This window comes from Pseudophryne corroboree, chromosome 3, assembly GCF_028390025.1.
Source record: "Pseudophryne corroboree isolate aPseCor3 chromosome 3, aPseCor3.hap2, whole genome shotgun sequence".
Classification (NCBI taxonomy): Eukaryota; Metazoa; Chordata; class Amphibia; order Anura; family Myobatrachidae; genus Pseudophryne; species Pseudophryne corroboree.
The window spans coordinates 407955391-407969846 of NC_086446.1; the positions used below are offsets into that span (position 1 = coordinate 407955391).

Genomic DNA, 14456 nt, shown 5'->3' on the forward strand with positions numbered 1-14456 from the left:
CTATGACAAAGTCAAAGTACAAATATGAATCAAATTAAGAATCTGTGGTACTATTTGAAAATTACAGTCCACAAAAATCATCTGTAAAGTCGGGTGCAAACCTGACCAGAACGAATGGGCAAAAATAACTCCCAAAGGGGGAAATGTACTAAGCCTATGAGAGTGCTAAAGTGGAGAAAGTGCCAGCCAATCAGCCCCAACTGCCATGTTACAGGCTGTGTTTTAAAAAAAAAGACAGTTAGGAACTGGTAGTTTCTCCCTTTCCACTTTATCACTCTCCAAGGTTTTAATAACACTTTTTTTTTTAACCCCCCCCAGTTGCAAGCCACTCTACATATACACACAAAAAACGGGACATGAGACATCATAAAGCAGTGTACAGTTTATTGTACATATATACAAAGGTGTACAAATGACACAAGAACACTGAGAGACTTAAAGGGTGTCTTTCAGATACCAATCCATGTAAGAATCTTACCAAAAAGACATTTGTGTAAATGAAGTAATTATATACAACTCATAAAAAGTTAATACGTAAAAAAATTACGTAAAAAGTGTGTAGATGCTACACAACATTCACTTAATATGCAAAACAGAAGGGGTTTGCCAGGAGGATTACATTTAAGTTTTCTAAAGCTTTAAATAAACTGTTTTGTGTAAAAACTGTAAAAAGTTGGCACTATAGAAAAATCACTGATAAACCACCATGAAGAATGTGACACCAATGAGTATTAGACAAACTTCATATTAGCAGAGTGTAGCGAGAGCACTACTTTATCTAATGAATGCCAATTTGTGTCTATGATCTAAATAAAACATGCAGAAGGCAGTGAACTTGAAATAGAAATCTCAAATACTAAAAAAAAATTGAATGTCCAAGATGCGTTAGATTACTACATCAAGAAAACAATTTCTGTCCATCATTACACCGGACTCAAAACTGGGTCAGAAATCCCTGGTTTTCGGAAGAGTTCTAATGAACCAAAAAGATTGTAAAATAAAAGACATGTAACTTATCACCTTGCACAGATTTTACTGGACAGCAATATCCCTATTCTTTTGAAGCATACAATATATAGGATTTAAAATGCATACAGAAAGAAAAATAGCAGTTAATGGTTTGCCCTCTCGCTCACAACATCCTGAAGGCGTTTTAGCAGAGCATCGTCATTTTCCTGGCATAATCGCTTGGCTGGAGATTCAGAGTCACTGTCTATGGTTATTGCTCGTTTTTTGCTCCTCTGTTCTTGTTTAATCATGCTGTTTATATCCATCAAACTCTAAAAGGGAGGGAAAAAATAAAATAAAGATTAAAGCCATAGGAGAAGGGAGCATGCAATGTAAGATACAGTATATATAACTACTAACACACAGGCCAGAAGAGGGATCTAAGTAATCCAGTGAAATGAGAGGTTTCTCAATTAGAGGGGATTCCCACACATCCAAGTCTATTTTCATTTGAACCCTAAAAGTAGAAAGATGCTATTGGATCTGCACATTCCCTAAAATTAACCCATTTAAGAGCTAGAGTGGGAAAAAATAAGTGCAATAGAATAAATTCACAAAGGAGCCAGTACAGGACACAAAATCAGACACAGTCAGGACAAAACATTCAACTCAAGATTCCTATTTTACTACTACTGCACTCTTAATAAATGTAGTATTAAAGAATATGAATTTGCAATAAATCTGCAGCTATTTTTTCCCCTATTTTAGGCAAATTTTAATACATCAGAACAGAGAAAATATACTTCTATGCTGATGTTTATTTTTTATCAGTCATCTCAACTCTACTTTATGGGCTTTCTCCTCATGCCACATAAGGGGGGTACACACGGGAAGATGTGTGCTGAGCGATCTATGACAGACCGCTCAGCACACATCTCTCCCTCCACTCAGCGCGATGTGTGCTGAGCGGGAGGACGACACACACGCCGCTCACTTCACACATCGGTGAAGTGAGTAACCTGCCAATCTAGAGTCAGCAATAGCGGCGCGCGGGGCTGCACATCTCTATCGGGCACACACGCGCGATGTATGCTTCTTTTCTAAGGAATCTAGTAAGATTGCTTAGAAATTAAGCAAAAATCGCTACGTGTGCACCCCCTTTTCTTTTCTGCAAGATCAAGATAATGTTCAGAGAAGCACGAGACTGACCTGGAGTGCTGGGAAATGCAGAATAAGTCATTGGTGCTTATACGTGAGTTAATGAGCTTTTTCTTGCTCTACCTTCTGTTACTCGAGTCTGCATATTACAATGACAGGGCTGAAATGCTATATGGTAAACGGTACATTGGACATGTTTTGAGCATTAAACCTAACGGCACAAATGTAGTATAACCTTAATGAATGCAGAATGAAGCCAAATTTATGTACACAGCTTAGCGGCACTTTTTCAATGACGGCGTATATACAAAACGGAATGTCATTTGGTTCGTGCAGGCGTTTTTTTCACTTGCCACAATATTTGGATTGGATGAATCCTTTTGAGTCCATAGGAAGCAAAGGCATTTACGCTAGGTATAGGCTGGATAGGATGGAGTCCGGGCACCAAAGGGTTACAATTCTTGGAAACCAGCAGCCCTCAGTCCTCCACTCCCCTATACCCAGCCCGAGGCCCACCAGTTTAGTTAGGAAGCCCATGGCAGGAACGAGGAAGAAAGATCAGGAAGACCATCACACACAAGACATCCGCACCAGAGAGTCAAACACACACTCACCGATACAGGAAAACGATCACGCCAGCCAGGTGCATCAGGGAGGGTGAGTCCCAGTGGACTGAAAGAAAAGGATTTATCCATGTAAGACCATAAATCTCATTTTCTCTTACGTCCACTAGGGAGCACAGATCTATGCTGGGACAGCTTAAAGCTGTCCCCTCAAGGGCAGGGATGCTCCTGGACTGCACTAAGGACGGCATCAGCTGACGCAAAAGGTGTCAAACACAAATTCTAATGAAGGTATGGGCAGATCATCACTTGGCAGCCTTGCTTAAGCTGTCGCACCGGCAGGGGTAGGAAGGTTTGCCACCGAATAGCCTGGTTAGACATTCCCGCTTGAACTTGCGGAGAACTCACAGGAGGGAAGACCTAAATGAGTGGGAACATCCAAGGAGCAGTCAGTGCGTCCACCAGAAAGGCTGCAAGATTCTGTAAAAGAGAGCCATACCTCAGCACCTGATGGTTGTGGCAAGAGGACATATCATCAATGTTGGAAAGACCCCAACAGTGGACTAGTAACAAACACCTCTGGAGGCAGAGCCCACTCGCTGACGGCTTGGGAAGTCCGCTTCCCAGTTGGGTACTCCGGGTATGAACACTGCCGACAAAGCGGGTAGATGGCACACTGCCCAATGGAAGATGTGTCTCATCTCTAGCATGGCCACTTGACTGCACGTGCCTCCCTGATGATTTATGTATCTAAGACTGCTATCTCGTTGCCCGACTGAACTTTGACTAGACAACCTAACCTTGGAAGAGTGTCTGAACTGAGCAAAGTTTGTGTCTTGATGTGTGGATACGACCCGTTGCACTTAACCAGAATCGGCAGTTGCAGAGGACGGGAGTGAAATTGAGCGTACTCCACCATGTCGAAGGTGAAGCAAAGGAGGGAGCGCTATGAGAGTCTAATAGTTAAATTTATTAAAACAATGTTTCAAATGCCACATAGCTCATAATGGATATAAAAAGGTAAATACATTTATTTAATAAAATAAACAAGACATTGCAGCTGCAATATAACACCTGAATTGATAGAATTGTTATAAATTATCACTTTTGAGAACCAGTATTACGGCCGTGCGTCCACGGACTGTAAATTGTTATAAATGGGAGACTGATGATAGGTACTTCTTATAGAAGCATTGCTGTTAATAATATTGAGTATAAGTCTCTAATTTCTTTTAACATGTACAAGTCCCGTTGTATGAATTGGAGACGGCTCGGTTTGTCCGAGCAACCAGCGTCTCAATGATTAGGTCATGACCGTTAACACTGGACTGCTCATACGTACTGATCAGACGGGAGCCGACTTCTCTTGTTAGATGGTATCCGGTGAAGAGAAGGCTTTCGGTATTGAAGGCTGTACTGAGCCGGGTATGCAGCGGCTCAATGCACTCTGTGTACAGATCCTTTAACCGCTTGTTGATTCTGTCCGTAAATTGCGGTAGTGAGTAATGCACCCGACTGGAAAGATGCTAGGTGAATAAGCAGCAAGATGAAATCCTTAATAAGTGCCTTAACGCGTTTCTCGGCCTCTAGCACTGGCCATTTCTTCAGAAGGAAGTGAATGTTACCATTTTTCCCAGAAGCTGCATTCAAGAGTGGTTGGACACCCTGCGATGCCCAAGTAAGGACTGAATCTTGGACCGCAGGGTCTGAATTTTGTCCATTGGGAGGAAAACGATCTGAAAGCAGGAACCCAGTAATGCTCCTAAGTGTAACATCTCCTGTACAGGCGTAAGATATGCGCCAATTTATCTTCGAGCCGCGAGACTGTAGGAAGGGCTGCTGTTCCAGCACTTTCAGTGACCGGGCCATTATGAGAGTCTAGAAAAGGTAAGATTTTGACACCCCTGCTGTGCAAGTATGCAGTCATAACAGAGCAAATGTTAACACAAATTGGTAATGTTCCGTGTGAATGGCAAAACTGAGAAAGTGTTGATGGTTGGATGGAATAGGAATGTGCAAATATGCATCCTGAGTGTCCATGGATGCCATAAAGTCCCCCGCATCCAGAGCCAGAATGATGGATCTAAGAGACTCCATATGAAACCTGGGGACACGAAGATACTTGTTGAATGACTTTAAAGTGAGAATAGGGCGATTTGAGCCATCCAGCTTCTGTACTAGAAAAAGGGTGGTATAAAAATCCTGACCCTGCTGAGATGGAGGACCAGGAAAATGACATTTGAGGCCAGAAGGGAGCACGCTGACTTCCCTGAAAGCTTCTGCTTTTCTGGAATCCCCCGGCAGACCCGTGGTTATAAAAAAAAAAAAAAAAAAAACAACACCTGTTGAGGCAGCTGCTTTTGCTTGAAACATGGACATCAGGTAGCCCAGGGTGTTGTGCGAGGCTCTGATCCTCGGGATGAGCCTGGAACCGCAAGAACGTCTGATCTTTACCTTTTGTATGCAGGGTCTTGGGCCTTGTTGGCACACCAGCATGGAGATAGGATGTAGTTGAAATGCCGGCTGTATGGATTCTGACGTTCATGATACAGACGCCGGAATCCCGCCAGTCGGAATCCCGGCGCAACAGGGCTATTCCCACTAGTGTGGGAACATATTCTGGGGCAAGCGCAGCAAGCCTGCAGCGCGTCTACAAGGGTACTCTCTAGCGTTTGCCCCTCTGCTGGCATTCTGGTGGGTGTGACGCCGCTGCTGGGATATGGACAGCCGCTATCCCATCCACCAGTATAACGTATCTCACCCGTGGAGACTATCTTTATCACATCCGTGGGGACTAAAATGTGTCCCAATAGCAAAAAGAAGTGCTTCTAAAGCCTTAGTGTCCGCCCTCCGGGAATGGAGCCACAGGTCCCTTCTGGCTGCTATTGTCAAAGCAGACATATTGGAAGTTAACACTACCACGTCCATGACCGCCTCTACCAGGTATGTGCTCGTTCTCTGGTAACCGCAGAAAGGCCGTGTTCCAGTTACTCAATTCAGGTAGCAATGGCCTTGGCCACCCAAGATGATGTTAGGGCTGGGCGAGCAATAGCTCCAGCATACAAATAAGCGGCCTTCAGAAAATTTAAGTTTTCTATCTGTAGAAACCTTGAGGGAAGACGTATCTGAAATAGGAAGAACCGAGGCACTGACTAATCTTGCAACATGCGCGTCCACCGGAGGTGAAGCTTCCCACTTGGCCAGCTCCTTTGGTGGAAGCGGGTAAAAAGAAGCCATGTGCTTAGAACTCTCTCGCACAGGAGGTCTGCGCCTATCTCTGTCTAGCAGCTACTGGACTAAAAAACCTTTCCAGGAGCAAAGTACAGGGGAGACACAGCCCTGGCCTCCCTCTCTGTGCAGTGCTGGAGCAGCAATGTGCTTAAATGGCAGCCCAGCACTGTGAGGGAGGAGAGAGAAAGAGGAGTTACACCGAGCAGGAGGTTAACTATGGTTTCAAGCAAGCTCTAGGGGCAGGGGAGGGGCTACAGGCTAGGTCTACCTCCACCTCAGGTGCTAAACCTCCAGAGAACCCGCACTGACCTGTAGCACCTGCCCTGGTGGGAAAGTGCAGTGTCGTCCTGTGCCCCGTTGTCTCCTAAGAGCGTTGCGGTTTCCTGATGGCAGGGAGCCAGCCAGTCTGCTTCCCTTACCTGCTGTGCGTTCCCAGAGATGTGCGCGCTCCCTCCTGGAGTCCTGCAGCGGAAGTCACCAACCTGGTCGCTGGTGCTGCAGTCGCCTGTTGGGGTGGCAACCTGTACCACCGCTCACTGAAAAAAAATTAGGATTTTAATACCTACCGGTAAATCCTTTTCTCTTAGTCTGTAGAGGATGCTGGGGACTCCAAAAGGACCATGGGGTATAGACGGGATCCGCAGGAGACATGGGCACACTATAAGACTTTGAATGGGTGTGAACTGGCTCCTCCCTCTATGCCCCTCCTCCAGACCTCAGTTATAGGAACTGTGCCCAGAGGAGACGGACATTTCGAGGAAAAGGATTTTGTTAAACTAAGGGTGAGATACATACCAACTCACACCACACCACACCGTACAACATGGCATTCAACTAAACCCAGTTAACAGTGTGAACCAAAACAGATCAGCAACAGCCTGACCTTTACCAAACACAACCTTTGTGTAACTTAAACAATAACTATGTACAATTACTGCAGATAGAGTCCGCACTGGGACGGGCGCCCAGCATCCTCTACGGACTAAGAGAAAAGGATTTACCGGTAGGTAATAAAATCCTATTTTCTCCTTCGTCCTAGAGGATGCTGGGGACTCCAAAAGGACCATGCGGTTTATACCAAAGCTCCAAACCGGGCGGGAGAGTGTGGGGACTCTGCAGCACCGATTGAGCAAACATGAGGTCCTCATCAGCCATAGGTATCAAACTTGTAGAACTTTGTAAAAGAGTTTGACCTCGACCAAGTAGCTGCTCGGCAAAGCTGTAATGCCGAGACGCCCCGGGCAGCCGCCCAGGATGAGCCCACCTTCCTAGTGGAATGGGCCTTCACCGATTTCGGTAATGGCAATCCAGCCGTAGAATGAGCCTGCTGAATCGTATTACAGATTCAGCGTGCAATAGTCTGCTTAGAAGCAGGAGCGCCAACCTTGTTGGCCGCATACAGGACAAACAGAGCCTCTGTTTTCCTCACCCGAGCCGTTCTGGCTACATAAATTTTCAAAGCTCTGACCACATCAAGGGACTTTGAATCATCCAAGGCTTCAGTAGCCACAGGCACCACAATAGTTTGGTTCATGTGAAATGAAGAAACCACCTTCGGTAGAAATTGTTGACGAGTTCTCAACTCCGCTCTATCCTCATGAAAAATCAGTTAGGGTCTTTTGTGAGGCAAAGCCGCCAATTCGGACACCCGCCTTGCGGATGCCAAGGCCAATAGCATGACCACTTTCCAAGTGAGAAATTTAAACTCAACCTTTTGTAAAGGTTCAAACCAATGTGACGTAAGGAACTGTAACACCACGTTAAGATCCCACGGCGCCACTGGGGGCACAAATGGAGGTTGGATGTGCAGCACGCCTTTCACGAAGGTCTGTACTTCTGAAAGCGAAGCCAACTCCCTTTGAAAGAAAATTGATAATGCCGAAACCTGCACTTTAATGGAGCCTAACTTCAGGCCCGCATCCACACCCGCTTGCAAAAAATGGAGGAACCGACCCAGCTGAAATTCTTCCGTAGGAGCCTTCTTGGATTCACACCAAGACACATTTTCTCCAAATACGGTGATAATGCTTCGCCGTTACCTCCTTTCTAGCCTTAAGTAGAGTGCGGATGACTTCCCCGGGAATACCCTTTCTGGCTAGGATTTGGCGTTCAACCGCCATGCCGTCAAACGCAACCGCGGTAAGTCCTGGAACAAGCACGGTCCCTGCTGTAACAGATCCACTCTTAGAGGAAGAGGCCAGGGATCTCCTGTGAGTAATTCCTGAAGATCCGGATACCAGGCCCTCCGTGGCCAATCTGGAACCTTGTTCTTCTTATGATCCTTCTCACCTTTGGGATGAGTGGAAGAGGAGGGAACACATAGACCGACTGAAACACCCACGGTGCCACCAGAGCGTCTACCGCTACTGCTTGAGGGTCCCTCGACCTGGAACAATATGTCGGCAGCTTCTTGTTGAGGCGCGACACCATCATGTCTATTTGAGGAAGTCCCCAACGACCTGTCACTTCTGCAAAGACCTCTTGATGAAGACCCCACTCTCCTGGATGGAGATCGTGTCTGCTGAGGAAGTCTGCTTCCCAGTTGTCCACGCCCGGAATGAAGACCGCTTGCATGCTTTTCCGCGAAGGATCCTGGTGGCCTCCACCATCGCCACTCTGCTCTTCGTCCCGCCCTGGCGGTTTATGTGCGCCACGGCTGTTATGTTGTCCGACTGAATCAGGACGGGCAGGTCGCGAAGATGAGGTTCCGCTTGTAGCAGGCCGTTGTAGATGGCCCTTAATTCCAGAATGTTTATGTGCAGACAAGCTTCCTGGCTTGACCATTTTCCCTGGAATTTTTTTCCCTGTGTGACTGCTCCCCAACCTCGGAGACTCGCGTCCGTGGTCACCAGAATCCAATCTTGGATGCTGAACCTGGACCTTCTAGAAGGTGAGAACTTTGGAGCCACCACAGGAGAGAAACCCTGGTCCTGTGGGACAGTTATTTTCCGGTGCATCTGTAGATGGGACCCTGACCACTTGTCCAGTAGGTCCCACTGAAACGTTCTTGCATGGAACCTGCTAAATGGAATGGCCTCGTAGGCCGCCACCATTTTCCCTAGCACTCGAGTGCATTGATGAATCGACACTCTTGGCAGTGTCAGAAGTTCCTTGACCATGGTCTGGATTTCCTGGGAGAAAAATCCTCTGCCGTTCCGTGTCCAGGATCATGCCCAAAAAAGACCGCAAAGTTGTCGGAATCAACTGCGACTCTGGCAAATTTAGGAGCCAGCCATTCTGTTGCAGCACCTGCAGGGTGAGCGCAAGGCTGTTTAGCAACTGCTCCTGTGATCTCGCCTTTATCAGGAGATCGTCCAAGTACGGGATAATTGTGACCCCTTGCTTGCGCAGGAGTACCATCATTTCTGCCATTACTTTGGTGAAAATCCTCAGGGCCGTGGAAGGACCAAACTGCAACGTCTGAAATTGGTAGTGACAATCCTGAACAGCGAACCTCAGGTACGCCTGATGAGGAGGATAAATGGGGACATGCAGATAAGCATCCTTTATGTCGACTGACACCATAAAATCCCCCCCCTTCCCCTTCCAGACTGGAGATCACCGCTCGGAGAGACTCCATCTTGAATTTGAAACTTTTCAAATACACATTGAGGGATTTTAAATTCAGAATTGGTCTGACCGAGCCGTCCGGCTTCGGGACCACAAACAGGCTTGAATAAAACCCTTCTCCTCGCTGCGATGGGGGAACCTCAACAATAACGGACACAGCTTTTGTATTGCCGCACACACTACCTCTTTCCGGAAGAGAAGCTGGCAAAGCCGATTTGAAAAATTGGCATGGGGGCACGTCTTGAAACTCCAGCTTGTAACCTTGGGTCACAATTTCCAGTACCCAAGTATCCAGGCCCGAGAGAACCCAGACCTGACTGAAGAGTTGAAGACGCGCTCCCACCGGTGCGGACTCCCGCAGGGTAGTCCCAGCGTCATGCAGTGGATTTGGCAGAAGTCGGGGAGGACTTCTGCTTCTGAGAGCTTGCCACAACCGGCGATCTTTTTCCCCTTCCCTTACCTCTTGCCGCAAGAAAGGATGACCCACGTCCTTTCCGGAATTTATACGACCGAAAGGACTGCATTTGATATGGAGGCGTTTTCATTTGCTGTGGAGGAACAAAAGGCAGAAAAGAGGACTTACCCGCGGTAGCTGTAGAAACCAGGTCCGCGAGGCCTTTACCAAACAATACTCCACCCTTGTAGGGCAGAGCCTCTATAGCCTTCTTAGAATCAGCACCACCATTCCATTGATGAGTCCACAACGCCCTTCTAGCCGAGACTGCCAATGCATTGGCCCTTGATCCCAAGAGGCCAATATCCCTCGCTGTCTCTTTTAAATAGACTGCAGCGTCCCTGATATGACCCAGAGTCAACAGCACGCTATCCCGATCCAGGGTGTCTATGTCCGATGACAAGTTATCTGCCCACTTTTCAATCGCGTTACTCACCCACGCCGAAGCGACAGCCGGTCTGAGGAGTGTACCTGTCGTGACATAAATAGATTTCAAGGTAGCTTCCTGCCTCCGATCAGCAGGATCTTTAAGGGACGCCATTTCAGGAGATGGTAGAGCCACTTTCTTGCATAAGCGCGCTAGAGCTTTGTCTACTGTGGGTGTTGCCTCCCACCCAACCCTATCCTGAGAAGGAAACGGGTATGCCATAGCAATTCTCCTGGGAATGTGCCACCTCTTGTCTGGCGTTTCCCAAGCTTTCAAAAAAGGCATTCAGTTCATGAGAGGGAGGGAACGTAACCTTGTCTCAGGGACAGCGGGGTCTTCCGTAATATGTAACACGTCTTTTATAGCCACAATCATGTACTGAATACTCTTAGCCACCTTAGGATGTAACTTCGCATCATTATAGTTGACACTGGAATCAGAATCCGTGTCGGTATCAGTGTCTGCTATCTGGGTAAATGAACCTTTTTGGGACCCCGAGGGGGCCTGAGTGTGTGGTACCACGTTTCCCATGGATTGCCTCCATGCTTGGTTCTGAGACTCAGATTTGTCCAACCTCTTGTGTTACAAAGCCACACTGCTATTCAACACATTCCACATATCAACCCAATCAGCAGTCGGCGGTGCCGACAGTCACTCCTTCATTTTGTTCAGCTCTCACACTAACTTCCTCCTGGGAAGAGCATTCAGTTTCTGCCATGCCGACACACACGTACCGACACCCCCACACACACTGGGCTAAAGGGGACAGACCCACAATAAGGCCTTTCAGAGAGACAGAGAAGGAGTTTGCCAGCTCACAACCAGCGCCACCCCAGTCTGAAAACAAAATGTCCCAGACCTATAAGCGCTTGTAATATAATACAACCAATCACCAAATTATGTGCCCCCCCTTCGTTTTTAGCACCCTGTTACTTGTGACAGCAGTGGAAGGGCCAGGAGCAGCATCTCTGCAGCAAGCTGTGGAGAGAAAATGGCGCTGGTCAGAGCTGAGGAGGAAGCCCCGCCCCCTACACTTCGGTCCTGCTATAATTATACTGGCGGGGGTCTCAAAACAGTGCCTATGCACTTTATTTTAGCCAGATATTGCCCAAAAGAGGTTTACATTGCAGCCCAGGGCGCCCCCCCCCCCCTGCACCCATGCAGTGCCTGTGTCAGCGGGAGCAATGGAAGACTGAAGTCTTCTGCCGCCTTCCGATGTCTTCTTTGCTTCGGTTACTCACCTGTCTTCTATCTTCTGGCTCTGTGAGGGGGACGGCGGCGCGGCTCCGGGAACGAGCAGCTAGGCGACCCAAGTGATCGGACCCTCTGGAGCTAATGGTGTCCAGTAGCCTAAGAAGCAGAGCCTATCAGTCTCACAGAAGTAGGTCTGCTTCTCTCCCCTCAGTCCTGCTTCTCTCCCCTCAGTCCCACGATGCAGGGAGCCTGTTGCCAGCAGTGCTCCCTGAAAAAAATAAACCTAACAAAAGTCTTTTAGAGAAACTCAGTAGAGCTCCCCTAGTGTGTGACCAGTCTCCTCTGGGCACAGAATCTAACTGAGGTCTGGAGGAGGGGCATAGAGGGAGGAGCAAGTTCACACCCATTCAAAGTCTTAAAGTGTGCCCATGTCTCCTGCGGATCCCGTCTATACCCCATGGTCCTTTTGGAGTCCCCAGCATCCTCTAGGACGAAGGAGAAATAAAAAAAGCAACCAGGGGACTATGAACTTAGCCCCCAGCCCAGCCCAGCCCCCTCCTCCTCACGAAAGGTGCCCGCTCCTGATGGAAGCAAGAATAAAATAGGATTTTGAATACCTACCGGTGAATCCTTTTCTCATGGTCCATAAGGGATATGGGGGAAAGAATTAGTACGATGGGGTATAGACAGGTCCAAAGGAGCCAGTGCACTTTAAATTTCTTCCACTGGGTGTGCTGGCTCCTCCCCTCTATGCCTCCTCTTACAGCTCAGTTATAGGTAAAACAGTGCCCGAAGGAGAATGATAAACTTGAGAGAAGGAACATAACAGGTGTGGTGAGATTTGAACACCAGCAAACAAATACATTAATTAGCCAGCAAAGTCTGGCAACATTAACAGCTGAACAGGAACACGTAACAGAGAACCTGCAGAAAGTCACCGCACAGAGGGGGGTGCCCAATATCCCTTATGTACTACGAGAAAAGGCTTTACCGGTAGGTATTCAAAATCCTATTTTCTCTAGCATCCATAAGGCATATTGGGGACAGAATTCGTACAATAGGGATGTCCCAAAGCTTCCAGAACGGGTGGTAACGTGTGGAGACAATTGCAGCACCGCCAGCCCAAACTGGGTATCCTCTTTGGCCAGGGTATCAAACTGGTAGAACTTCACAAAGGTGTTAGTCCCCGACCAGGTAGCAGCTCGGCATAGTTACAGGGCCGAGACTCCACGGAAGAACCCACTGATCTAGTAGAGTGGGCCTTCAGAGACTGTGGAACCGGTAAGGCTGCCGACGCATAGGCTTGTTGGATAGTAAGCCTAATCCAACGAGCAAGGGCAACCCTTTTTCCGCGCATCATGCAGCACGAACAAGGAATCAGTCTTTCTGATCCGAGTCGTCCTCTTGACATAGATTTTCAAGGCTCGCACTGCATCCAATGCCTCCAGAAGAGCACAACCGGACGGAATCACAATAGGTTGATTCAAGTGAAACGCGGAGACCACCTTCGTCAGGAACCGCTGTCTAGTCAGGAGCTCCGCTCTGATCTCATAAAAGACAAAGAACGGACTTTGGCACGACAAGGCCACCAATTCTGAGACACGCCTAGCAGAAGCCAGGGCCATTAACATCACCGTTTTCCACGTGAGGTACTTGTCTTCTACAGTCATCAGAGGTTCAAACCAGGACGACTGTAGAAAGCGTAACACTACATCCAGATCCCAAGGTGGCGTAGGCGGCACGAAAGGAGGTTGTATGTGAAGCACCCCTTGCAATAAGGTCTGAACTTCCAGCAAGAGAGACGACTTCTTCTGAAAGAAGATGGAAAGAGCTGAAATCTGGACCTTAATAGATCCCTGACGTAAGCCTTTATCCACTCCAGCCTGCAGAAAATGGAGGAACCTACCCAAGTGGGATCCGCAGAGGGATATTTGCGTTCCTCGCACTACGAGACAACAGATCTCCGCCAGATATGATAGTGTTTTAACGTCACAGGTTTTCCAGCTTGCACCATAGTGGCAATGACCTTTTTGGAAAGCCCTTTGTGAGCTAGGATGCTCAACTCCCATGCCGTCAAACGAACAGTCCTTGCTGAACAAGATCCCTTCTTAGCGATAGAGGCCAAGGGTCCTCTACGGACATGTGCAGAAGAGCCGTGTACTACGTTCTTCGCGGCCAATCTGGGGCAATTAAGATTGCTTCCACTCTTTAATGTCTGATCCGCTTGAGCACCCTTGGGATCAGCAGAATCAGAGGAAACAGGTAGACCAGCTGGTAAGGCCAAGGCAATGTCAGCGTATACACTGCGCTCGCCTGCGGGATCCTGGTTCGTGAGCAATAGCAGCGAAGCTTCTTGTTGAGACGAGAGGCCATCAGGTCGATCTGTGGGCATCCCCAACTGCCGATGATTTGCTGAAACACCTGAGGGTGTAGTCCCCACTCCCCCGGACGGAGGTCGTGGCGACTTAGGAAGTCCTTTTCCCAACTGTCCACCACTGGAATGAAGATAGCGGAAAGTGCTCTTGCATTTCTTTCTGCCCACAGGAATATTCTTGACACTTCTCGCATGCAGGCCTTGCTTTTTGTCCCTCCTTGTCGATTGATGTACGCCACTGCCGTGGCGTTATCAGATTGCCTGATCCCGGAGTAGAGGGGATGCCTGAATCAGAGCATTGTAGATAGCCCGAAGTTCCAGAGTGTTGATCGGAAGTAGGGCCTCTTGGGCAGATTACCTGCCCTGGAACTGCGCCCCCTGGGTGACAGCTCCCCATCCTCTCAGACTCGCACCCATCGTGAGGATAAAATCCTGAATCCCAAAGCGTCGACTTTCCAGCACCAAGATTCCAGCATTAGGCTGTCACCACAGGAGAGAGATTCTGGCCTGAGGTGACAGCCGAATCATCCGGTGCAT

General features: G+C 48.1%; 1 protein-coding gene across 2 annotated transcripts in view; it reads right to left on the reverse strand.

Moving 5' to 3' along the window:
• Positions 1–367: 367 nt before the first annotated feature.
• Positions 368–14456, reverse strand: part of RBL1 (RB transcriptional corepressor like 1) — a 436431-nt gene continuing 422342 nt past the window's right edge. For both annotated transcript variants that reach the window (XM_063960185.1, XM_063960186.1), the window contains one exon: positions 368–1280. In XM_063960185.1, the coding sequence (XP_063816255.1) occupies positions 1113–1280 (168 nt within the window). In that variant the 3' untranslated portion in view covers positions 368–1112. The remainder of the gene's footprint in view (positions 1281–14456) is intronic.